The sequence below is a fragment of the Cydia strobilella genome, chromosome 5, assembly GCF_947568885.1.
Source record: "Cydia strobilella chromosome 5, ilCydStro3.1, whole genome shotgun sequence".
In the NCBI taxonomy this organism is placed as follows: Eukaryota; Metazoa; Arthropoda; class Insecta; order Lepidoptera; family Tortricidae; genus Cydia; species Cydia strobilella.
Window position 1 is genome coordinate 16,927,621 of NC_086045.1, and position 25,340 is coordinate 16,952,960.

The following is a 25,340-nucleotide window of genomic DNA, read 5'->3' on the forward strand; positions in this document are numbered from 1 at the left end:
CAGACAATGAAATGAAAAAGACACCATCTTTTGCCTAATAATGTAGAAAAGGAGGTAAAACCACCCACTTTTCTAGTAGCATTTCGTTTCTGTAGGGGTCGCAGTTCTAACCTAACCTAACCTACTTTTCTGATAGCATTTCGTTTCTGTAAGGGTCACAGCTCTAACCTAACCTACTTTTCTGATAGCAGTTCTGTTCTGTGAGAATCGCAGTTCAAAACCCAACCACCCACCTAACCCACTTTTCTAGTAGCATTTCCGGGTCCGGATCAGAGTCCGGGTCCGTGTCCGGCTGTCCGGGTCCAAGTTTGGGTCAGAGTTCGGTCCTGGTCCGGGTCTGAGTTGGGGTCCATGTTCAGACCCGGGTCCGGGTCCGGGTCCGATTCCGGGTCCATAAGGAAGAGAACAAATCGCCAAACGTGAACTATGTGTCATTGAAGAGTTCCATTCTGATCATTATCAGCAGTTTCCATTTTATCAAATGTCACTTTTTTAAATGTAAATGCTGGATTTGTTGATAAAAAAACAAAAATCACTATATGTATGCCTTTCACATTTGAGGAGTTCCCTCGGTTCCTCGTGGGTCTCATCATCAGAACTCGAGCTTGACAAAAATATGTCTTAAAAACTTAAGTTGCTTAACAAACATAACAAAGAGGACAAATCGCCAAACGTGAACTATGCGTCATTGAAGAGTTCCGTTCTGATCATCATCAGCAGTTCCACTTAATCAAATGTCACTTTTTTAAATGTAAATGCTGGATTTGTTGATGAAAATCAGAAGACGTGCAACAAGCTGTCGATAGACTAAACGAAGACCTGCACCGCATTGACAGTTGGTCAGAAAAGAACAGTTTGGTACTTAACCCGACGAAATCTAAGTTCCTCGTTTTGGGCTCAAAGAAACAAGTAAACCGAATTACAGCTGCTAATCCTCATGTCAATATCTCAGGCAAACATGTGGAGATGGTTTCGGAAGCCCGCAACCTGGGCCTGCTTATGGATAGCTCTCTGCACTTTGAAAACCACATCTTAGAAACTGTCAGAAACTGTTTCTATAGACTGACAGTCCTTTACCGGGTTCGTAACTATCTTAGTGTAGACATGCGTGTGAAGTTGACACACTCATCCTATCCAAGCTTAACTACGCGGATACGGTGTATGGTAACTGCTTACTCTCTCGTTTTTGTTTTCCAATACCCCCACGATCCCATATTACTCCGTATCTCAATATGAACAAGCTTTTAAATATGGATGATCGACGTACCCTACATTTTGCCACACTCTTATTTGGTATTTGCAACAGCAAGAAACCCACATATTTGCATGATAAGATGGCCTTCTACCAGCGTCGTATTAGACGTGTTCCCCGACTGGTTTGCCCAAGGCACAATACCGCTGCATTTCTGCGCTGAAACAACCTTCCACCTCCTATTTGGGAGAGCATGACTGTTAGTAGGTTCAAGTCTAAACTGAATACACACCTAATAGCTCAACAAGGTATTGCTGCCTAAGGGCATCATTCTACATAGCTCCAGTTCCTAAATATTACTAACCCCTAAGTCTATTTCTAGTTACCGCAATATAATGAATTTATATGTATAATACGTGTACCTTTGCTGTAATATACAAGTATTTATATTTCATATTTACTATTGACAAATGTTTATTCTATTCTATTCTAAAATACAAAAATCACAATATGTATGCATTTCACATTTGAGGAGTTCCCTCGGTTCCTCATGGGTCTCATCATCAGAACTCGAGCTTGACAAAAATATGCCTTAAAAACTTAAGTTGCTTAACAAACATAAAGAAGAGGACAAATCGCCAAACGTAAACTATGCGTCATTAAAGAGTTCCATTCTGATCATCATCAGCAGTTCCACTTCATCAAATGTCACTTTTTAAAATGGAAATGCTGGATTTGTTGATAAAAATACAAAAATCACTATATGTATGCCTTTCACATTTGAGGAGTTCCCTCGATTCCTCATGGATCCCATCATCAGAACTGCGTTTTGACAAAAACGGGTCCAATCTGTATGTATATACTTAGAATCAATTTTTTTTTTCAAAATCGGTCCAGAAATGACGGAGTTATGGAGTAACAAACATAAAAAAAAAAACCGAACCGGACCGAATTGATAACCTCCTTTTGAAATCTTGAAGTCGATTAAAAAAACAACCTAATTGAGAACCTCCTTCTGAAATCTTGAAGTCTGTTAAGAGCCCGGTTACGATTTTAGTCGCAAAAATGTAAAGTTGATAGATTTCTTCTGTGAAATTGTACACCTTTTGTTACCTAATTGAAATAACAAGTACTGGTTTCTATTAGAACGACTTCTTATCTCTAGGTTTATCAGATCATTTTTTTGAAAAAAGGCTTACTAAATTAGTAATGAATTTTTTCTGATGGACGTTTAGGTAAACGCGTGTAAAGCACTGACTTTGATGCTCTTATTTGTAAATTTCGTAAAGTTTGGACTGCTAAAAATGGTAAATTTGTATTACACATATTCTGTACTCTAGGTTTATCAGATTACATTGTTGTTATATGACTTAGAGTTCGAGGAAATGAAAGTTAAACGAATTCAATTTTCTCCAGAAATGACCTCAAAACAAGTGACAATTTCTCCGAAAATCTACTTATTTTCGACGTAGATTGCATACTCAAATAATCTGCAATGTTTACTTAAACTGTTGCTGTACTTCATTTTATTTAAATTGCAACTTTTATTTTCTGACGATTTTTTAAAAACTTCGCCTTTTACTCGGTGACACGCGCTCGCGGCCTCAGTCCCGCGCGGGAGCTGGTAGAGGCAGGACGTTTGTTGATCGGCTCCGCACGTTGCATCGACGACGACGAAGTTATTTATCATTGTGTGCGTCGCTCGCCGTGTAAAAAGTTATATTTGTTTGCGTGTTTGGCTGTACTGTGTGCGTGTAAACTGCGACCAGAAACTTTAATCCTTGGGTTGTAAGTACTTGTTTATTAACCGCCTTCAAAAAAAAGGTCCTCAGTTTGACCCGTATGTTTGTATGTATATGTATGTATGTTTGTTCGCGATTATCTCGCATTTGGCTGAACCGATTTTGATGCGGTTTTTAGAAAAGTGTTTGTTACATTCTGGAGAAGGTTTTAGTATACATAGAGCTGGGCTGATGCTGAACCCTGGCTGTACCTAGTGGAACGCAGGTTTAGTGCAACATAGGCACACGCTGTTTTGGTGTGTCTTGATGAGCAATTAGGAGAGCAGTACCCAAGATGGAGCTGATGCTGAACCCTGGCTGTACCTAGTGGAACGCAGGTTTGGTGCAACATAGGAACACGCTGTTTTGGTCTTCCGACACGTCTTGATGAGCAATTAGGAGAGCAGTACCCAAGATGGAGCTGATGCTGAACCCTGGCTGTACCTAGTGGAAATCAGGTTTCGTGCAACATAGGCACACGCTGTTTTGGTTATTCGACACGTCTTGATGAGCAATTAGGAGAGCAGTACCCAAGATGAAGCTGATGCTGAACCCTGGCTGTACCTAGTGGAACGCAGGTTTGGTGCAACATAGGCACACGCTGTTTTGGTCTTCCGACACGTCTTGATGAGCAATTAGGAGAGCAGTACCCAAGATGGAGCTGATGCTGAACCCTGGCTGTACCTAGTGGAACTCAGGTTTCGTGCAACATAGGCACACGCTGTTTTGGTCTTCCGACACGTCTTCATGAGCAATTAGGAGAGCAGTATCCAAGATGGAGCTGATGCTGAACCCTGGCTGTACCTAGTGGAACTCAGGTTTCGTGCAACATAGGCACACGCTGTTTTGGTCTTCCGACACGTCTTGATGAGCAATTAGGAGAGCAGTACCCAAGACGGAGCTGATGCTGAACCCTGGCTGTACCTAGTGGAACGCAGGTTTGGTGCAACATAGGCACACGCTGTTTTGGTCTTCCGACACGTCTTGATGAGCAATTAGGAGAGCAGTACCCAAGATGGAGCTGATGCTGATCCCTGGCTGTACCTAGTGGAAATCAGGTTTCGTGCAACATAGGCACACGCTGTTTCGGTTATTCGACACGTCTTGATGAGCAATTAGGAGAGCAGTACCCAAGATGGAGCTGATGCTGAACCCTGGCTGTACCTAGTGGAACGCAGGTTTGGTGCAACATAGGCACACGCTGTTTTGGTCTTCCGACACGTCTTGATGAGCAATTAGGAGAGCAGTACCCAAGATGGAGCTGATGCTGAACCCTGGCTGTACCTAGTGGAACTCAGGTTTCGTGCAACATAGGCACACGCTGTTTTGGTCTTCCGACACGTCTTGATGAGCAAATGGGAGAGCAGTACCCAAGATAGAGCTGATGATGAACCCTGGCTGTACTTAGTGGAACTCAGGTTCATTTATTGTTATCAGAACTTCTACCCCCTTTTAATCCCCAGTACCTACTGCATGTTAAACGTGTGGTAGCTCTGGTCAGGTGCCTGCTTCATCTGGCAGCCCTCCAGGTGTTCCAGGTCTTGAAGAACTTAACCTGCCGACAGCATACTCAGTACCAACCAACCAGATTAAAAGAGTTTTACCCCTGATCCGATGCGTCCAGCAGCACTCCAGGTGTTCCAGGTTTTGAGCTGTCTCCGTCATACACTACCCACAACACGTTGAGCGAGTGTTACCCACCCTTTGCCCTTGACCCTTTGCACTCAGCAGCACTCCAGGTGTTTCAGATCTGGAGCTTTCCCTATCATACACTACCAGCGGCACGTTGAGCGAGTGTTACCCGTTACCCCTGACCCTTTGTACCCAGCAGCACTCCAGGTGTTCCAGGTCTGGAGCTTTCCCTATCATACACTATCAGCAGCACGTTGAGCGAGTGTTACCCCTGACTCTTTGCACCCAGAAGCATTCCAGGTGTTCCAGGTCTTGAGCTGTATCCATCGTACACTACACACTACCATCGGCATGTTGAGCGAGTGTTACCCCTGACCCTTTGCACCCAGCAGCACTTCAGGTGTTCCAGGTCTTGAGTTTTCCCCATCATACTCTACCAGCGGCACGTTGAGCGAGTGTTACCCCTGACCCTTTGCACCCAGAAGCACTCCAGGTGTTCCAGGTCTTGAGCAGTATTCATCGTACAACCAACAACACGTTGAGCGAGTGTTAGAAGAGTGGAGAAGAGAAGAGGATGACTTTGGAAATAAAAATTATTATACACCCTTCCCAACGATGAAGACTATCTCCATAATATCAAATTCCATCCTAATCGGTTTTATTGGATCCCATACAAATTTCCATTAACCCCCCCCCCCCCCCCCCCCGTTTCTGGGGTAAAACCTATCCTATGTCCTTCCCCAGGACTCAAACTATGTCCATACCTCATTTCATCTTAATCGGTTCAGCGTTTATTGATTCCCCATACAAATTTCCACCCCCTTAAAGGGTGAGTTCTTGAATAAAAAGTATTCTATGTCCTTCCCCGGGATTCAAACTATCTGTATACCAAATTTCAACAAAAGGCTAGTTTCCCCTCTGGGTTGGAACGTTGGAAAGTCAGATGGCAGTCGCTTTCGTAAAAACTAGTGCCTACGCCAATTCTTGGGATTAGTTGCCAAGCGGACCCCAGCAGACTTCCATGAGCCGTGGCAAAAAGGCTGGGATAACGCGAGTATTATATATATATATATAAGATATTGCCTTAATGCAAATCATTATCATCATGCTATATAATTTGTATGTATTATATGAATACATAGGTAAATTGTTAAGAGTAATAAACGATTATATCAAATTTACCGAAAGTTTTATTTTAACCTAATTAAAGTTATAAAGTGACGCATAATGTTGCGAAAGTATCAATATTGTTTAGGCGGTCGCGTTATTTCAAGCAGCGGCCGGCGTTCGGTTACTGTGTAAAAGTCGTATCTTCGCGCGTTTTCAAATCGACTACGGGCTCTTAAAAAGTAAAACAAATTATTTTTACAATTAAAGAAAATGTTAGAAACAGGGCGCGTTGTTATGTCAGGTAAACTTCTGTCTTTTTACGTCCTTAGTAATGATAAAAATAAAGTTTTCTGCCATATAGAAGCTCGATGTTACTGAGAGTTTATGTGAATTACGAGTATGTTCTAGCCAGCCAACTTTGTCATTAGAAACAGGCGCGTAATTCAAAATTTGCATGTGAATTGATCATTCGCGCCTACATTTTTAAATTTGCCTCCTTTTTTCCAGTGACAAAGCTGGCTTGCCAGAGTATAATATATTGAATTTTCCTTACCCTATTTAAAAGTTTTCCCTCACATCGGTCCCCCTCAGGGCAAGATGCAGGCGCAGGACCGACAGGAGAAGGAGCGCGCGGATGCGCGCAACGCGCTGGAGGAGTACGTGTACGAGCTGCGCGGCAAGCTGGGCGAGGGCGAGGCGCTGCACGAGTTCGTGGAGCCGGCGCAGCGCACGCGCCTCGTGGCCGCGCTCGACGCGCTCGAGGCCTGGCTCTACGAGGAGGGCGAGGACCAGAACAGACAGGTACAGACGGGGATCAGTACGTGTACGAGCTGCGCGGCAAGCTGGGCGAGGGCGAGGCGCTGCACGAGTTCGTGGAGCCGGCGCAGCGCACGCGCCTCGTGGCCGCGCTCGACGCGCTCGAGGCCTGGCTCTACGAGGAGGGCGAGGACCAGAACAGACAGGTACAGACGGGGATCAGTACGTGTACGAGCTGCGCGGCAAGCTGGGCGAGGGCGAGGCGCTGCACGAGTTCGTGGAGCCGGCGCAGCGCACGCGCCTCGTGGCCGCGCTCGACGCGCTCGAGGCCTGGCTCTACGAGGAGGGCGAGGACCAGAACAGACAGGTACAGACGGGGATCAGTACGTGTACGAGCTGCGCGGCAAGCTGGGCGAGGGCGAGGCGCTGCACGAGTTCGTGGAGCCGGCGCAGCGCACGCGCCTCGTGGCCGCGCTCGACGCGCTCGAGGCCTGGCTCTACGAGGAGGGCGAGGACCAGAACAGACAGGTACAGACGGGGATCAGTACGTGTACGAGCTGCGCGGCAAGCTGGGCGAGGGCGAGGCGCTGCACGAGTTCGTGGAGCCGGCGCAGCGCACGCGCCTCGTGGCCGCGCTCGACGCGCTCGAGGCCTGGCTCTACGAGGAGGGCGAGGACCAGAACAGACAGGTACAGACGGGGATCAGTACGTGTACGAGCTGCGCGGCAAGCTGGGCGAGGGCGAGGCGCTGCACGAGTTCGTGGAGCCGGCGCAGCGCACGCGCCTCGTGGCCGCGCTCGACGCGCCCGAGGCCTGGCTCTACGAGGAGGGCGAGGACCAGAACAGACAGCTACAGACGGGGATCAGTACGTGTACGAGCTGCGCGGCAAGCTGGGCGAGGGCGAGGCGCTGCACGAGTTCGTGGAGCCGGCGCAGCGCACGCGCCTCGTGGCCGCGCTCGACGCGCTCGAGGCCTGGCTCTACGAGGAGGGCGAGGACCAGAACAGACAGGTACAGACGGGGATCAGTACGTGTACGAGCTGCGCGGCAAGCTGGGCGAGGGCGAGGCGCTGCACGAGTTCGTGGAGCCGGCGCAGCGCACGCGCCTCGTGGCCGCGCTCGACGCGCTCGAGGCCTGGCTCTACGAGGAGGGCGAGGACCAGAACAGACAGGTACAGACGGGGATCAGTACGTGTACGAGCTGCGCGGCAAGCTGGGCGAGGGCGAGGCGCTGCACGAGTTCGTGGAGCCGGCGCAGCGCACGCGCCTCGTGGCCGCGCTCGACGCGCCCGAGGCCTGGCTCTACGAGGAGGGCGAGGACCAGAACAGACAGCTACAGACGGGGATCAGTACGTGTACGAGCTGCGCGGCAAGCTGGGCGAGGGCGAGGCGCTGCACGAGTTCGTGGAGCCGGCGCAGCGCACGCGCCTCGTGGCCGCGCTCGACGCGCTCGAGGCCTGGCTCTACGAGGAGGGCGAGGACCAGAACAGACAGGTACAGACGGGGATCAGTACGTGTACGAGCTGCGCGGCAAGCTGGGCGAGGGCGAGGCGCTGCACGAGTTCGTGGAGCCGGCGCAGCGCACGCGCCTCGTGGCCGCGCTCGACGCGCTCGAGGCCTGGCTCTACGAGGAGGGCGAGGACCAGAACAGACAGGTACAGACGGGGATCAGTACGTGTACGAGCTGCGCGGCAAGCTGGGCGAGGGCGAGGCGCTGCACGAGTTCGTGGAGCCGGCGCAGCGCACGCGCCTCGTGGCCGCGCTCGACGCGCCCGAGGCCTGGCTCTACGAGGAGGGCGAGGACCAGAACAGACAGCTACAGACGGGGATCAGTACGTGTACGAGCTGCGCGGCAAGCTGGGCGAGGGCGAGGCGCTGCACGAGTTCGTGGAGCCGGCGCAGCGCACGCGCCTCGTGGCCGCGCTCGACGCGCTCGAGGCCTGGCTCTACGAGGAGGGCGAGGACCAGAACAGACAGGTACAGACGGGGATCAGTACGTGTACGAGCTGCGCGGCAAGCTGGGCGAGGGCGAGGCGCTGCACGAGTTCGTGGAGCCGGCGCAGCGCACGCGCCTCGTGGCCGCGCTCGACGCGCTCGAGGCCTGGCTCTACGAGGAGGGCGAGGACCAGAACAGACAGGTACAGACGGGGATCAGTACGTGTACGAGCTGCGCGGCAAGCTGGGCGAGGGCGAGGCGCTGCACGAGTTCGTGGAGCCGGCGCAGCGCACGCGCCTCGTGGCCGCGCTCGACGCGCCCGAGGCCTGGCTCTACGAGGAGGGCGAGGACCAGAACAGACAGCTACAGACGGGGATCAGTACGTGTACGAGCTGCGCGGCAAGCTGGGCGAGGGCGAGGCGCTGCACGAGTTCGTGGAGCCGGCGCAGCGCACGCGCCTCGTGGCCGCGCTCGACGCGCCCGAGGCCTGGCTCTACGAGGAGGGCGAGGACCAGAACAGACAGCTACAGACGGGGATCAGTACGTGTACGAGCTGCGCGGCAAGCTGGGCGAGGGCGAGGCGCTGCACGAGTTCGTGAGGCCGGCGCAGCGCACGCGCCTCGTGGCCGCGCTCGACGCGCTCGAGGCCTGGCTCTACGAGGAGGGCGAGGACCAGAACAGACAGGTACAGACGGGGATCAGTACGTGTACGAGCTGCGCGGCAAGCTGGGCGAGGGCGAGGCGCTGCACGAGTTCGTGGAGCCGGCGCAGCGCACGCGCCTCGTGGCCGCGCTCGACGCGCCCGAGGCCTGGCTCTACGAGGAGGGCGAGGACCAGAACAGACAGCTACAGACGGGGATCAGTACGTGTACGAGCTGCGCGGCAAGCTGGGCGAGGGCGAGGCGCTGCACGAGTTCGTGGAGCCGGCGCAGCGCACGCGCCTCGTGGCCGCGCTCGACGCGCCCGAGGCCTGGCTCTACGAGGAGGGCGAGGACCAGAACAGACAGGTACAGACGGGGATCAGTACGTGTACGAGCTGCGCGGCAAGCTGGGCGAGGGCGAGGCGCTGCACGAGTTCGTGAGGCCGGCGCAGCGCGCGCGCCTCGTGGCCGCGCTCGAAGCCTGGCTCTACGAGGAGGGCGAGGACCAGAACAGTCAGGTACAGACTGGGATCAGTACGTGTACGAGCTGCGCGGCAAGCTGGGCGAGGGCGAGGCGCTGCAAAAGTTCGTCGAGGCCTGGCTCTACGAGGAGGGCGAGGACCAGAACAGACAGGTACAGACTGGGATCATTCCACCGTTCGTTTATATAATAGAGTCGAATTCGGCCCGGCCCAAATCTATTTAGATATTTTAGAAGGAGGGAGAATTTTACGAAACTAAAATGTGTGGATTATATGTTAATTATTGTATATTGAGAACTAATTAGTCTTTTTCTGGATAATTGCTTGCTATTTGGGCCGATTTTTAGTTTTTTACCATAATAAAAATCGGCCCGTTTATGCTTCTGGTGAGGCGGTACTTTGGATGATACAAATTGTACACAAGTAGAAGTCAACAACTAACTGTGCCTATTGCTCTGCCCGAGTAGGATTTGGTCTTTAAAAAGTAGACATAGGTCCATCCTGTAGCTATCTCAAAGTTGCGTAGTGAAGCCGTGAAAAGGTGACAGATATACAGAGGAGCTACGTGACGTGAATTAGCAGAGATGTTTGTATTAGATGGTCATAAGCACAGCATTTGGTTGGTGCAGGTGTACGTGGACAAGCTGACGGAGCTGCGCACGGAGGGCGAGCCCATCAAGCAGCGGCGCCTGGAGTGCGAGCTGCGGCCCGGCGCGCTCGACGACTACTCGCTCGCCATACAGCTCGCCAAGAAGGCCGTCGACTTGTACAAGTATTTATATTTATAGCCTTATATCAGAAATTCATTTTTTTATACTATATCCAGTTTTCCTTAATCTACGATAACCGATTCTGTGTGCCTTTGGGCAAAATCTCCCCTAATCTTCTCCACTCTTCCTTATTTTGCACTAATCTGGTCCATGTTTTAGTCCAGCCATGTCTTCGATTTCATAGGACCATCTTTTAAATTTAATTGCCTACCTCTGTTTCTTTTATGTCCTCTAGGGTGCCATAGTGTTACAATTTTGCTCCATTTATCTCCTCAAATAGTATGACTTGTACAAGTAACAGTTATTTATTTAATCTCATATTCATTAAACTTTGCAACCACTTACAAAGCTCTGTTAAATTTTGCCTCTTCCTAACATACGGAAATGTCAAAATGACGGATAGGGACAAACGATTATCAACGTTTACAAAAAAAAAAAATGACACTGACAATCCAAGGGTGTACATAACTTTTTCATGACGTCACTTTCACTTATTATATTATATTACTTTGTCATTCTTGTGGATAAAATGCAACTTTCTGATCAGTTTTTTAAGTACAAAGAGAACCTTTACCAGCTGGTGTGGTGAAAATAATCATTTTTATTCTCTTAGATCGGGTGACGCGAAATACAGCCACCTGTCGGAAGCCGACATGGCTACGGTGTCGGAGGCGGCGGCGGCGGCGCTGGCGTGGGTGGAGGCGGCGCGCCAGGCGCTGCAGCGCACGCCCCGGCACGTGCCGCCGCACCACACCACGCACCAGATCCGCCAGGAGCGACAGGTACGGGACACTGTCTCTAATACAGCCACCTGACGGACGCCGACATGGCTACGGTGTCGGAGGCGGCGGCGGCGGCGCTGGCGTGGGTGGAGGCGGCGCGCCAGGCGCTGCAGCGCACGCCCCGGCACGTGCCGCCGCACCACACCACGCACCAGATCCGCCAGGAGCGACAGGTACGGGACACTGTCTCTAATACAGCCACCTGACGGACGCCGACATGGCTACGGTGTCGGAGGCGGCGGCGGCGGCGCTGGCGTGGGTGGAGGCGGCGCGCCAGGCGCTGCAGCGCACGCCCCGGCACGTGCCGCCGCACCACACCACGCACCAGATCCGCCAGGAGCGACAGGTACGGGACACTGTCTCTAATACAGCCACCTGACGGACGCCGACATGGCTACGGTGTCGGAGGCGGCGGCGGCGGCGCTGGCGTGGGTGGAGGCGGCGCGCCAGGCGCTGCAGCGCACGCCCCGGCACGTGCCGCCGCACCACACCACGCACCAGATCCGCCAGGAGCGACAGGTACGGGACACTGTCTCTAATACAGCCACCTGACGGACGCCGACATGGCTACGGTGTCGGAGGCGGCGGCGGCGGCGCTGGCGTGGGTGGAGGCGGCGCGCCAGGCGCTGCAGCGCACGCCCCGGCACGTGCCGCCGCACCACACCACGCACCAGATCCGCCAGGAGCGACAGGTACGGGACACTGTCTCTAATACAGCCACCTGACGGACGCCGACATGGCTACGGTGTCGGAGGCGGCGGCGGCGGCGCTGGCGTGGGTGGAGGCGGCGCGCCAGGCGCTGCAGCGCACGCCCCGGCACGTGCCGCCGCACCACACCACGCACCAGATCCGCCAGGAGCGACAGGTACGGGACACTGTCTCTAATACAGCCACCTGACGGACGCCGACATGGCTACGGTGTCGGAGGCGGCGGCGGCGGCGCTGGCGTGGGTGGAGGCGGCGCGCCAGGCGCTGCAGCGCACGCCCCGGCACGTGCCGCCGCACCACACCACGCACCAGATCCGCCAGGAGCGACAGGTACGGGACACTGTCTCTAATACAGCCACCTGACGGACGCCGACATGGCTACGGTGTCGGAGGCGGCGGCGGCGGCGCTGGCGTGGGTGGAGGCGGCGCGCCAGGCGCTGCAGCGCACGCCCCGGCACGTGCCGCCGCACCACACCACGCACCAGATCCGCCAGGAGCGACAGGTACGGGACACTGTCTCTAATACAGCCACCTGACGGACGCCGACATGGCTACGGTGTCGGAGGCGGCGGCGGCGGCGCTGGCGTGGGTGGAGGCGGCGCGCCAGGCGCTGCAGCGCACGCCCCGGCACGTGCCGCCGCACCACACCACGCACCAGATCCGCCAGGAGCGACAGGTACGGGACACTGTCTCTAATACAGCCACCTGACGGACGCCGACATGGCTACGGTGTCGGAGGCGGCGGCGGCGGCGCTGGCGTGGGTGGAGGCGGCGCGCCAGGCGCTGCAGCGCACGCCCCGGCACGTGCCGCCGCACCACACCACGCACCAGATCCGCCAGGAGCGACAGGTACGGGACACTGTCTCTAATACAGCCACCTGTCGGAAGCCGACATGGCTACGGTGTCGGAGGCGGCGGCGGCGGCGCTGGCGTGGGTGGAGGCGGCGCGCCAGGCGCTGCAGCGCACGCCCCGGCACGTGCCGCCGCACCACACCACGCACCAGATCCGCCAGGAGCGACAGGTACGGGACACTGTCTCTAATACAGCCACCTGACGGACGCCGACATGGCTACGGTGTCGGAGGCGGCGGCGGCGGCGCTGGCGTGGGTGGAGGCGGCGCGCCAGGCGCTGCAGCGCACGCCCCGGCACGTGCCGCCGCACCACACCACGCACCAGATCCGCCAGGAGCGACAGGTACGGGACACTGTCTCTAATACAGCCACCTGACGGACGCCGACATGGCTACGGTGTCGGAGGCGGCGGCGGCGGCGCTGGCGTGGGTGGAGGCGGCGCGCCAGGCGCTGCAGCGCACGCCCCGGCACGTGCCGCCGCACCACACCACGCACCAGATCCGCCAGGAGCGACAGGTACGGGACACTGTCTCTAATACAGCCACCTGACGGACGCCGACATGGCTACGGTGTCGGAGGCGGCGGCGGCGGCGCTGGCGTGGGTGGAGGCGGCGCGCCAGGCGCTGCAGCGCACGCCCCGGCACGTGCCGCCGCACCACACCACGCACCAGATCCGCCAGGAGCGACAGGTACGGGACACTGTCTCTAATACAGCCACCTGACGGACGCCGACATGGCTACGGTGTCGGAGGCGGCGGCGGCGGCGCTGGCGTGGGTGGAGGCGGCGCGCCAGGCGCTGCAGCGCACGCCCCGGCACGTGCCGCCGCACCACACCACGCACCAGATCCGCCAGGAGCGACAGGTACGGGACACTGTCTCTAATACAGCCACCTGACGGACGCCGACATGGCTACGGTGTCGGAGGCGGCGGCGGCGGCGCTGGCGTGGGTGGAGGCGGCGCGCCAGGCGCTGCAGCGCACGCCCCGGCACGTGCCGCCGCACCACACCACGCACCAGATCCGCCAGGAGCGACAGGTACGGGACACTGTCTCTAATACAGCCACCTGACGGACGCCGACATGGCTACGGTGTCGGAGGCGGCGGCGGCGGCGCTGGCGTGGGTGGAGGCGGCGCGCCAGGCGCTGCAGCGCACGCCCCGGCACGTGCCGCCGCACCACACCACGCACCAGATCCGCCAGGAGCGACAGGTACGGGACACTGTCTCTAATACAGCCACCTGACGGACGCCGACATGGCTACGGTGTCGGAGGCGGCGGCGGCGGCGCTGGCGTGGGTGGAGGCGGCGCGCCAGGCGCTGCAGCGCACGCCCCGGCACGTGCCGCCGCACCACACCACGCACCAGATCCGCCAGGAGCGACAGGTACGGGACACTGTCTCTAATACAGCCACCTGACGGACGCCGACATGGCTACGGTGTCGGAGGCGGCGGCGGCGGCGCTGGCGTGGGTGGAGGCGGCGCGCCAGGCGCTGCAGCGCACGCCCCGGCACGTGCCGCCGCACCACACCACGCACCAGATCCGCCAGGAGCGACAGGTACGGGACACTGTCTCTAATACAGCCACCTGACGGACGCCGACATGGCTACGGTGTCGGAGGCGGCGGCGGCGAGACGAGAAGACCGCAGCCTGAGTTTTTCAAAACGTACACCACTACCAAATACTTTGACAGTACTTATTGAAAAATTGTCTTTCAGAACTTCGAGAGCACCGTGAATCCGATCCTCAACAAACTGAAGCCCAAGGAGAAGTCCCCGCCGCCGGCCTCCACCGGCGACGGCCAGGCGCCCGCGCCCGAGGCCGCCCCCGCGGCTGACCAGATGGACGTTGAGTGAACACCCCCCCCACCCTACGACGCTCCAGCGACACCTACTCACGACTCGTGACTGTTCATCGTGAATATATTATGAAATTATTTAAGGCTCACATATTCATTATCACCTTGACGATGTTACATTTACCCACAATTTAAACCGTACCGCATTCACGGGGGGCACTTCAGAGAAAAGCGGTTTGAGTACCTATTAACCGATGTCCCACTATGCAAATATAACATCTGCGAGAGGATACTAGTACGACTCCTTTTAGTTGTAGTGATGGGGCGTTGGCATCACATTAGGTCTTAATCCAAGATATTGGACTCCCCGGTGGCCGCAGCGCGGGTCGCTGCGCCAGCGTACCTAATGCGTCACTATTTTAAGATTTAGTTCTGATGCGATGCGTGAGCGTTATAGTACAGCGGCCAGATGGCCTAAAACACCATTCGATGTGACTGGACAGTATACTACCGACAAGTGGTATCGTTGTGTTCGGTAGACTCTACTGAGTACGAAATAACAACTTGTCACTTTCTAAGAGTGTGGGGGGGATAACTGTGACGTCACAATATCGGCAGTACAAAGTTTTAAACTTTTTTCTTTTAAACATACCATGTGGGGTACCAAATGAAAGGGCTTTGTGAGTAGATTACAAATATATAACATACTCTAACATTTTCACTACTTGGTCTAACAAATTATTATAAAACGTTTTAAACTTTCGCGGTTTGAACACATATTAAATCACATTTACACACATTGTCACACAAATCTCTATTTTGATATCTCTATTTGAGTATACTTGTCCAGTCACATCGAATGGTGTTTTAGGCCATCTGGCCGCTGTACTATTATAGGACCTATCACTGTCGGTTATGGCAAACACCTGACGACTCGTCTTTTTAAATGTTTCGATGTGACTGTGCTTTTTCTGTTGAAAAAATCCATAATCGACATCCTTCGATAACTTGCGGAAAATATTACTTGTCTATATGAACACGTGTCGCTTAATATTTCTAATAAATGTCTAGAGCTTAAATTATTGACTCGATACTATCTAATTGGAATCGATTTAGGAACGCTGTATGTATGGGCTGTATGTATTATGTAATTGTATTATATTACTAAAGAGCATTTTTTCAACATCCGCGTTGTTCTAAATTAGTAAAGTTAGCGAAATTGTATATCTATAAATTAAAATGGAGTCTGTCTTGATAATAAACTTGTACATTACAAAAATATAGAATTTAATAAACAGGTCGAGTCCAGTTTCGAATAGTCAGTGGGCCCCTTTAAGGTTTACAAGGACCAATTCTGTATCATCACGGATGTCGAGCAGCGACCTACTAGACTGCGGTTACGACAGCGCGGGTGAAACGTTAACGATTCACTTGTATGTTGTTAGGTCAGATATGTGATATTATATGTATCGGGCAGGTTTCGGCTCGCAACATAGCCACTGAAGTAAATTCAAAGTAAAAAATATTTATTTTGTTAGCCGACCGCAAATTTTATGTTTGGTGGAGCCTCCATTAAAAGAGCGAGTCTACGTAGGGTATTTTTGCCGTTATGCCCTTCTGTTGGAGGTCGATGGCTAACACGATTTTACAGTAATAATAATTAGATTTGAAGCAACGCTGAATAGCATTAACCATTAATATGATTAATTTTAAATTGTGAATGAATGTCTTTTGTACCGTTATTTTGCAGTCCGCTCGTCTGATTAATGATTACGTTGTTGATTGTGAGATTGTTATTAAAGATTTGGAAAGTGAGGTATTGTATAATATGCACTAAATATCGTTTAGCGTAATTTTATTTAGTTAATGTTTTTAACTTAAAAATGTAACTGGATTTAATGGATATGAAATTGATATTGGTTGATTTAAAAAATCCCGCACACCCCCAACGCAGCTTTTCCAATCAGTACTGGCTTTAGATTTCCTTTTAACCAAGGTCATTCCACGAAAAAAGTTACGTGAGTCGCCATGACATGCGTGTTTTTGTATTCATGATGTAACTTTAAGCGTAAATATAACCAAAGAGGATATCTATAAGGATAGAGCGGTACTGTCATAGTAAATTTTGTAACCATAGTAAATTCACTGCCATCTATCGACACACTCTAATACTAAAAATGAAGATTTATAAAAATACGATAAAATGTATTTAAATATGGATAAATAACTTTTTTATTTTCATTAATTATTTTATATGATTTTGACCCATGTTCTTTCACTGATATGCGTTAAAATTGTTAAATAACAAACGAAACCGTCAACGCCCTCTATACGAGAGTAGGCCAAAGGTAGTATCGCCATCTGATCGAGAATCAAATTTACGTTATTTTCGAGGCACGTTTTTTCCTTAGACTGCATCCATCTATTACGGAGTTATATCTATCTTTGATATAACGAATGGGATAATACGAGAGACTAGAGGTAAACCACTTCAATTTTCATCATGAATAAATCGAAACACGCAATTTAATGGTGACTGGCGTTCTCGTGGAATAATCAAGTGCATTTGTTCAAATGGTAATCACCGAGAATACTTTTATAGCCTGACGCTGCATTGAAAATTACGGCTTCGTATTTACTTTACAATTCATATTTGACAAAAACATTTACAAAGTTACGTAATAACCATGTTATAGGTATAGGTAACTTTCTTTAAAATAATAACTTTGGCTATGTACTCTATGACTAATTTAAATTAAACGTAAAATTTGAATGAACAAGTCACATGGCTTCATTATTTTCTTAAGATGCTAAGCATGTATGTAAATTCTCGCATTTATTTACAATGTGTTGGGTTTTATTTAAAAAAAAATGTTAATGTAGAATAAAGCCTATTTTTATTAAGAGTGGAACAATCCCAGCCTTCTATAGTTTGAACATACCAGTCAATTATAGATGGAGTGACTCTTGGACAATGTACACAAACAAGAGATGATGGTCACATCATCAACAAAAGCATTATATTACTATCTACTTTAATTTGTCCAACTTCTAAGAACGTTTTAATTTTAATTATACATAGAATCATCATACGCTCGCAGGATTCAAATTCGTTGTGTCTCATAGGCCTCATAGCATTTATTTTTTTAATCCTTATTATTGTGGTTATTTCTGTGATGAAATAATAGTCATTATTTTGTCAATTGGACTTTTCCTTCCACACCCAACAAAGTTGGATACATGGGAGCTTTGACGTGTCAAAAATAAAACCAGTACCTACCTTAAAATAATTTATCAATATGAGTTGTCGTATTATTGACGCGTTGCGAGTAGCCGTGTACTGTGTACCCGTTATATGTACGTTGTGAAACCCTCTAATTTGTCACTTCAAACCAAAGAGGATATAATAGTATAGAGCGGTACTGTCATAGTAAATTTTGAAGCCACAGTAAATTCACTGCCATCTATCGACGCACGATTGAAACAAAATATCAAAAAATTATTTATATATGGATAAATGATTTTTTTTATTTGCAATATTTGCATTAATTATTTTGACCCATATTCTTTCACTGATATGCGTTAAAATTGTTAAATAACAAATGAAACCGTCAACGCCATCTATACGAGAGTAGGCCAAAGGTAGTGGCGCCATCTGATCGAGAATCAAATTTTCTTGATTTTCGAGGCACGTTTTCCGCATCGTACCCATCGTATCGTATCCATCTATTACGGAGTTATATCTATGTTTGCTTCAAACAAATCAGCGGCGGTAGAACGGTCGCATTTTTATCGCTTGTCACCATGCCTGTCACGTTCTAACAAGTATTGTAAGTGCGAAAGTGACAGGCAATAAAAATGGAACCATGCTGCGCCCGCTGCTTTCATTAGTTTAAGGCGGTTTAACTTTTGTTTTATACACATGGCATAAGATATAACACTACGTGATGATATTGTGATAAATGCACAGCATTTAATAGTGTGACAAAACGCAGTACTTTTTCTTAATACTATAGTTGCTAAACACTGGGATTTGGAGCAAATTAGTCTGACGTCTTTTAAACTCTTTTAAACGCCGAGAAGGGACGTCTTCTTTTCCTTTTTGGTTTTGGTGAGATAGATGTTTTTTTATCTCAATATTCGCAATAAGAATATTCTCACTATACAACCCGCCTACAAAATGTTTAGGTGATCCTATTAAAAAAAAGAATGCTAGCACGGGTATGTTTGAATGTGTGCTTAAAGTATTTTTAACTTAACATTATCAATGTAACACACTGGAAAAGGTCCATTGGCCTATTATTTACATTCTAGCAAATGGTTCAACCATTATATATTATTTTGTGCATTTTGAATGTTAAGAGCTTAGTAAATGAATGATTTAACAATACTTACTCTGTTTTATTTCCTTAAACCTTTGTGGTTGTAGTACTTGCTGCTATCAAACTGCTATACTTATGGTAACGCTACGTCCTGCTTATTGGTCAATTAGTCTAAAATACCACCTTCTTTATACAGTCGCACCTTGGACGAATAAAACAAGCAGACAATGAGGTTGGCAACTGTCAAAGGTTTGCATAGATGGCGCCATCATAGCTTATTATTATTTATTTTCTCTATTGGGGAAAAAAACAGATACAGGCCAGTGACAATACACAGATAAGACGGTTGGGGTATAGCAAAAGGGGCCCGATTTTAGGACTTAGAAAATTTACGAGCAAAATTTTTTTTTTGCATTTTTGCTCCTTTTTATTTTTTTATTTTCAAGTAATCATTAAAATAAGCCTCTTTTATTGAGAGAAGTTTTTTTATAAACTTGATCATTTAGGAACTAGAGCGATCTGAAGTTGCGAGTTCGGCCATGGGATTACTAAGGAGCCAGACACTTAGAAAATTTACGATGAAAAAAAATAACGTTTTTCTCCATTCTGCTTTTTAACCAGGCGTTAATTTTTTCAGTAGTTAATTTAATCACACGCGTATGTCACAGTCGCTTTTTTCCCCAAAGAGTAATGTTTTCACGATAGTCACACTAAGTCGATAGATAGGTAGGTTAGGTTCGTTAGGTAGCTTCAGATGCCCGAAGGGCAAACCGCCCAGAAATAGGAGCCCCGCGTAGCGGGGCTCCGTCGGCTCAGGGTAAGAAGGGCTTGTTCTCGGAAATATTACTCTTTGGGGAAAAAAGCGTCTGGGACATATGCGCCCCCTTTGGACCGCTGTAGTTCTTAAACGGGCAAGTTAATCAAAAAATTGTAATCAATAAAAGATGCTTATTTTAATGTGTTCTTTAAAGTTCTAATCAAAAAAGTTGCAAAAATGAGAAAAAATTTTTTTTTATGAAAAATTTCTATGTCCTAAAATGGGGCCCCTTTTGCTATACTCTGACCCCAGGGCATAAAATTCCATTACAAATACCAAATTTTGACACAATTCTAGGGATTGACAGGGCAAGCTATGCTGGCGCCATCGCCATTTACTTAATACTACTTTGACCGGCCAACCCCATTATCATTGCCATTATACAAAATCGCTTTCCTCCAATATTCAGCGCCGTCTATTGAACGGAAGTCGAGTAATTTTAACCAGAAATCTAAGGCGTCGAAAAAATGAATGGAACTGAGGGTGGTTTACTCCTGTCCAATGTGCATTGCGTCTCACTCTCTCATAAAGCAAAATGTGAGACGCAAATACACATTGACAGGTGAAATAGCTCCCTGAGCATGGAGACTATATAAAGGAGCCAAATCTCTATGTATGAAAAGTGTCCATCAAAAAACAGTAATTAGGCGGCGCCACCATACACCGAAATACTACCAAAAACAACCTACGTAATTTGGTCGGGTTATTTATTGCCTTATGTCCCAGAGCCTAACTAGCGCCACCGGAGAGATTAGGAACTATTATTTAAAGCTAAAAGCGATCACTTTTGCAACAATTCTGCCTTATAGACCTGTACCGCTGGCTATATTTTGACCCCTAGGTTATAAAAATATTAAAGTCAATTCTGTTTTCGCTTATGAATACTTTGTTAAGATGTAAATCTTACATTTTGTTTTGTGTCATATATATAATTTGCTTTTCTAGTAATTTGTTATTTTGTGGTAATTATTTTTTATTTTGAATTATTTTGGAGAAAAAAATATTCGAGAGAAAACATGTAACTGTGTTGCATTTAGGATAGTGTTTTTAGTGTGAAAACATAGTTTGTGTCAATTACGTCCACTGCAATCTGATACTATGTCATAATATTCTAAATGACACAAAAAAAAAATTAGAGTTAAAAAAAATTACTTAGGTCGAATTTAATCGTTTAAATAGGTCCATTAAATGATTTTGTGTCTTATTAAGGCATAGCTTCATAAGATATTTAATGATTTTGTTGTAACAGGCTGTCACCGTTACAAAAGAATATTAAAGATATTAGAGTTTACATCTTATTAATTTGAAATGCGGGATAAATAAGATGTATGAATTTGTGTCACTTGCATCCACTGCATAAACAAATATTACAAAAATATTATTTGCGTTCAAACGAAGCTAGCGGGCGGTCTGAATGGGCAACGGAGGCCGTGCAGGGTGGGGCCGCGGCGTGACCTTGCCGTACGCAACGCATGTTTACTTCGCCTGTGCGCCAAATTAACGCAACTTATTCAAAGAAGTTACGCAAACAACACAACAACAAGCAACAAGCAAGCAAAGAATGCGTCGAATTATCTTTTACCTATTTAAAACTTATAGATATTGTACAATGTTTGATTTGCGAGCGAGCTGGCAACATTGCGCAGGGAAATCTTAAAAATATCGCGTTTACGTGAACGCCGCATACATTTGTGACAGTGATAGGGAAAAGGTACCACTAAAGTAAAATTTGGTTATTAATACCGTGACTTTCTTTCATTCTTTGATAAAAAAAATTGCTATTTATGCAACAAGTGCGGAAATCATCTTTACGCACGTGTATCATACAATTTTTTACTATGCATTGTGCGAGTAAATAAAAAAACATATCATGGCAAATAAGTTTAATTATTAAAAGGAGTGTTTTAAATCGACACGAGTTGCGAATTACCTATTCGCACGTGTATCGTACGTTTTACAGTACATATGGCCCTTTAAACTTTCGACATATGCACGGTAAGTGCTCTTTTCCGCACTAGTGCGAGAAAGTAGCACCATATGTACTGTAAAAAAAAAATTGAAAACAAAAAGCACTAGTGCGGAAAAGCAGTACTTTCCGCACGATATGGCTCCGTAGGAAACGCACTTTTCGAGCACATGCATTGTAAAAAAACATATAGGACTGTATCTCCTAAACCATGCGTCGTAGCGCAAAAATAATAAAATTTACGTTCCCCTTTATGTAACCCAAAAGTAATACATGAAAAATACAATGAAAAAAAGAAACAAAATCTTTATAGGGCTGTATTAGCTGTATCTCCTAAATCGTGCATCGTAGCGCAAAAATAATCAAAGTTTCGCTCCCCTTTAAGAAGCCCCTAATTAAGATTTAAAAACGCAAAAAAGAAAAAAAAGAGGAAAAAATCTTTATATGGCTGTATCTCCTAAACCGTGCGTCGTAGCGCAAAAATAAACGTTTCGGTCCCGTTTATGTAACCATTAATTTATATTTAAAAAAACGCAATAAGAAAAAACAAAAAAAACTTTTTAGGGCTGTATCTCCTAAACCGTCGTAGCGCAAAAATAATCAAATTTTCGTTCCCCTTTATGGAACCCCTAACTAATATACAAAAAACACAATGAAAAAAAAAAACAAAAAAATCTTTATAGGGCTGCATCTCCTAAACCGTGCATCGTAGCACAAAAATAATCAAATTTTCGTTCCCGTTAAGAAACCCTTAATTAAAACTTAAAAAAAAACAGGAAAAAACTTTATAGAGCTATTATAGCTATATATATAGATATAATATCTCCTAAACCGTGCGTGGTGGCGCAAAAATAATAAAAGTTTCGTTCCCCTTTATGCAACTCATAATTTATATTTTTTAAAAAAACGCAAAAAAAATTAAAAAAATCATTATAGGGCTGTATCTCTTAAACCATGCGTCGTAGCGCAAAAATAATAAAAATTTCGTTCCCCTTTATGAAGCCCCAAAGTAATATACTAAAAACACAATGAAAAAAAAGAAAAAAATAACAAAAAAACTTTATAGGGCTGTATCTCCTACACCGTGCATCGTAGCGCAAAAATAATTAAAAAAAAAACCCTTTAAGAAACCCCTAATTAAGATTGAAAAACGCAAAAAAGAAAAAGAGGAAAAAAATCATTTCAGGGCTGTATCTCCTAAACCGTGCGTCGTAGCGCAAAAATAATAAAAGTTTCGCTCCCCTTTAAGAAGCCCCTAATTAAGATTTAAAAACGCAAAAAAGAAAAAAAAGAGGAAAAAATGTTTATATGGCTGTATCTCCTAAACCGTGCGTCGTAGCGCAAAAATAAACGTTTCGGTCCCGTTTATGTAACCATTAATTTATATTTAAAAAAACGCAATAAGAAAAAACAAAAAAAACTTTTTAGGGCTGTATCTCCTAAACCGTCGTAGCGCAAAAATAATCAAATTTTCGTTCCCCTTTATGGAACCCCTAACTAATATACAAAAAACACAATGAAAAAAAAACAAAAAAATCTTCATAGGGCTGCATCTCCTAAATCGTGCTTCGTAGCGCAAAAATAATCAATTTTTCGTTCCCCTTTAAGAAACCCTTAATTAATACTTAAAAAAAAAAACAAAAAAAAACAGGAAAAAATCTTTATAGAGCTGCATTTCCTAAACCGTGCATTGTAGCACAAAAATAATCAAATTTTCGTTCCCCTTAAGAAACACTTAATTAAAACTTAAAAAAAACAGGAAAAAAACTTTATAGAGCTATTATAGCTATATATATATATATATAGATATAATATCTCCTAAACCGTACGTGGTGGCGCAAAAATAATAAAATTTTCGTTCCCCTTTATGCAACCCATAATTTATATTTAAAAAAAAACGCAAAATTAAAAAAAATCATTATAGGGCTGTATCTCTTAAACCATGCGTCGTAGCGCAAAAATAATTAAAAAAAACCCCTTTAAGAAACCCGTAATTAATACTAAAAAAAAAAACAAAAAAAAACCAGGAAAAAAAACTTTATAGAGCTGTATCTCCTAAACCGTGCGTGGTACCGCAAAAACAATAAAATTTTCGTTCCCCTTTATGCAACCCATAATTTATATTTAAAAAAAAACGCAAAATTAAAAAAAAAATCTTTATAGGGCTGTATCTCCTAAACCATGCATCGTAGCGCAAAAATAATAAAATTTTCGTTCCCCTTTATGAAGCCCCAAAATAATATACAAAAACACAAGAAAAAAAAAGAAAAAAATAATAACAAAAAAACTTTATAGGGCTGTATCTCCTAAACCGTGCATCGTAGAGCAAAAATAATCAATATCCGTTCCCCATTAAGAAGCCCCTAATTAAGATTTAAAAACGCAAAAAAGAAAAAGAGAAAAAAAATAATTTTAGGGCTGTATCTCCTAAACCGTGTGTCGTAGCGCAAAAATAATAAAATTTTCGTTCCCTTTTATGAAACCCCAAAGTAATAACAAAAAACGCAATGACAAAAAAAAGAAAAAAAAAACAACAAAAAAAACTTTTGGGATGTATCTCCTAAACCGTGCATGGTAGCGAAAAATAATCAAATTTTCGTTCCCCTTAAGAAGCCCTTAATTAAGATTTAAAAACGTAAAAAAGAAAAAGAAAAAAACTATATAGGGCTGTATCTCCGAAACCGTGTGTCGTAGCGCAAAAATAATAAAATTTTCGTTCCCTTTTATGAAACCCCAAAGTAATAACAAAAAACGCAATGACAAAAAAAAGAAAAAATAAACAACAAAAAAAAAACTTTAGGGATGTATCTCCTAAACCGTGCATGGTAGCGAAAAATAATCAAATTTTCGTTCCCCTTAAGAAGCCCTTAATTAAGATTTAAAAACGTAAAAAAGAAAAAGAAAAAAATCTATATAGGGCTGTATCTCCTAAACCGTGCGTCGTAGCGCAAAAATAATCAACTTTTCGGTCCCCTTCATGTAACCATTAATTTATACAAAAAAAACGCAAAAAAAGAGATATTTTTTTATAGGGCTTGATCTCCTAAACCATGCGTCGTAGCGCAAAAATAATTAAATTTTCGTTCCCCTTTATGAAACCCCAAAGTAATATACAAAAAACACAATGTAAAAAAGAAAAAAAAGAAAAAAAAAAAAAAAAACAATAAAAAAAAAACTTTATAGGGCTGTATCTCCTAAACCGTGCGTCGTAGCGCAAAAATAATCAAATTTTCTTTCCTCTTTATTCAACCCTTAATTTATATTTAAAAAAAACGCTTTCACTAAACTGCTGTAACTCGGAAACTTAGAATCCACAAAGGAGACTTTACTAAATTATGACACATATTAAAGCCTGACCAGTAATATATGATCATTGTCAAGAGGGCGCTGTTCATTCTCATGTATAGGGTGACAGTTCAGTATAGTATGAAAAAATATTGTATTTAATGAACATCATCATCATTGTAATTAATGTTGCTTGCCACGCTTAAAAATAACGAAAATCACAATAAATTGCGTCTTAAAATAAACTTAGTCTACTAAAAATCGAAACAAAAGTAATTTTTAAGTAGCTGATGTGACATTCTCAATCAAAAGGTAGGTACCACTTTGTTGTTTACCATAAAGACGAAATTTGATTATATCTTTATACAAATAACCTGTCAGAGAAAGTGGTACCTTTTGATTAGGAACGTCACAAATGTTGGTCAGTATGAGGAGTGCATGCAGCCTACAGTTTATTTTTAATTATATTTATATACCTACTACGGTAAGATTGATAAGACAATGTAATTATGCC

At 46.5% G+C, this 25,340-nt stretch overlaps 3 protein-coding genes across 3 annotated transcripts in view; 1 reads left to right on the top strand and 2 right to left on the bottom strand.

Moving 5' to 3' along the window:
- The window catches only part of LOC134741562 (97 kDa heat shock protein), a 29,776-nt gene extending 10,950 nt beyond the window's left edge, over nt 1-18,826 (top strand). Inside the window, exons 12-15 of the mRNA XM_063674388.1 lie at nt 6,307-6,516; nt 10,160-10,302; nt 10,914-11,082; nt 14,357-18,826. Of these exons, the coding sequence (XP_063530458.1) occupies nt 6,307-6,516; nt 10,160-10,302; nt 10,914-11,082; nt 14,357-14,494 (660 nt within the window). The 3' untranslated portion in view covers nt 14,495-18,826. The remainder of the gene's footprint in view (nt 1-6,306; nt 6,517-10,159; nt 10,303-10,913; nt 11,083-14,356) is intronic.
- The window catches only part of LOC134741530 (uncharacterized oxidoreductase YrbE-like), a 445,968-nt gene that overhangs the window by 116,135 nt on the left and 304,493 nt on the right, over nt 1-25,340 (bottom strand). The gene's annotated exons all lie outside the window — the stretch shown is intronic.
- The window catches only part of LOC134741550 (large ribosomal subunit protein uL22m), a 115,336-nt gene that overhangs the window by 35,515 nt on the left and 54,481 nt on the right, over nt 1-25,340 (bottom strand). The window lies entirely within an intron of this gene.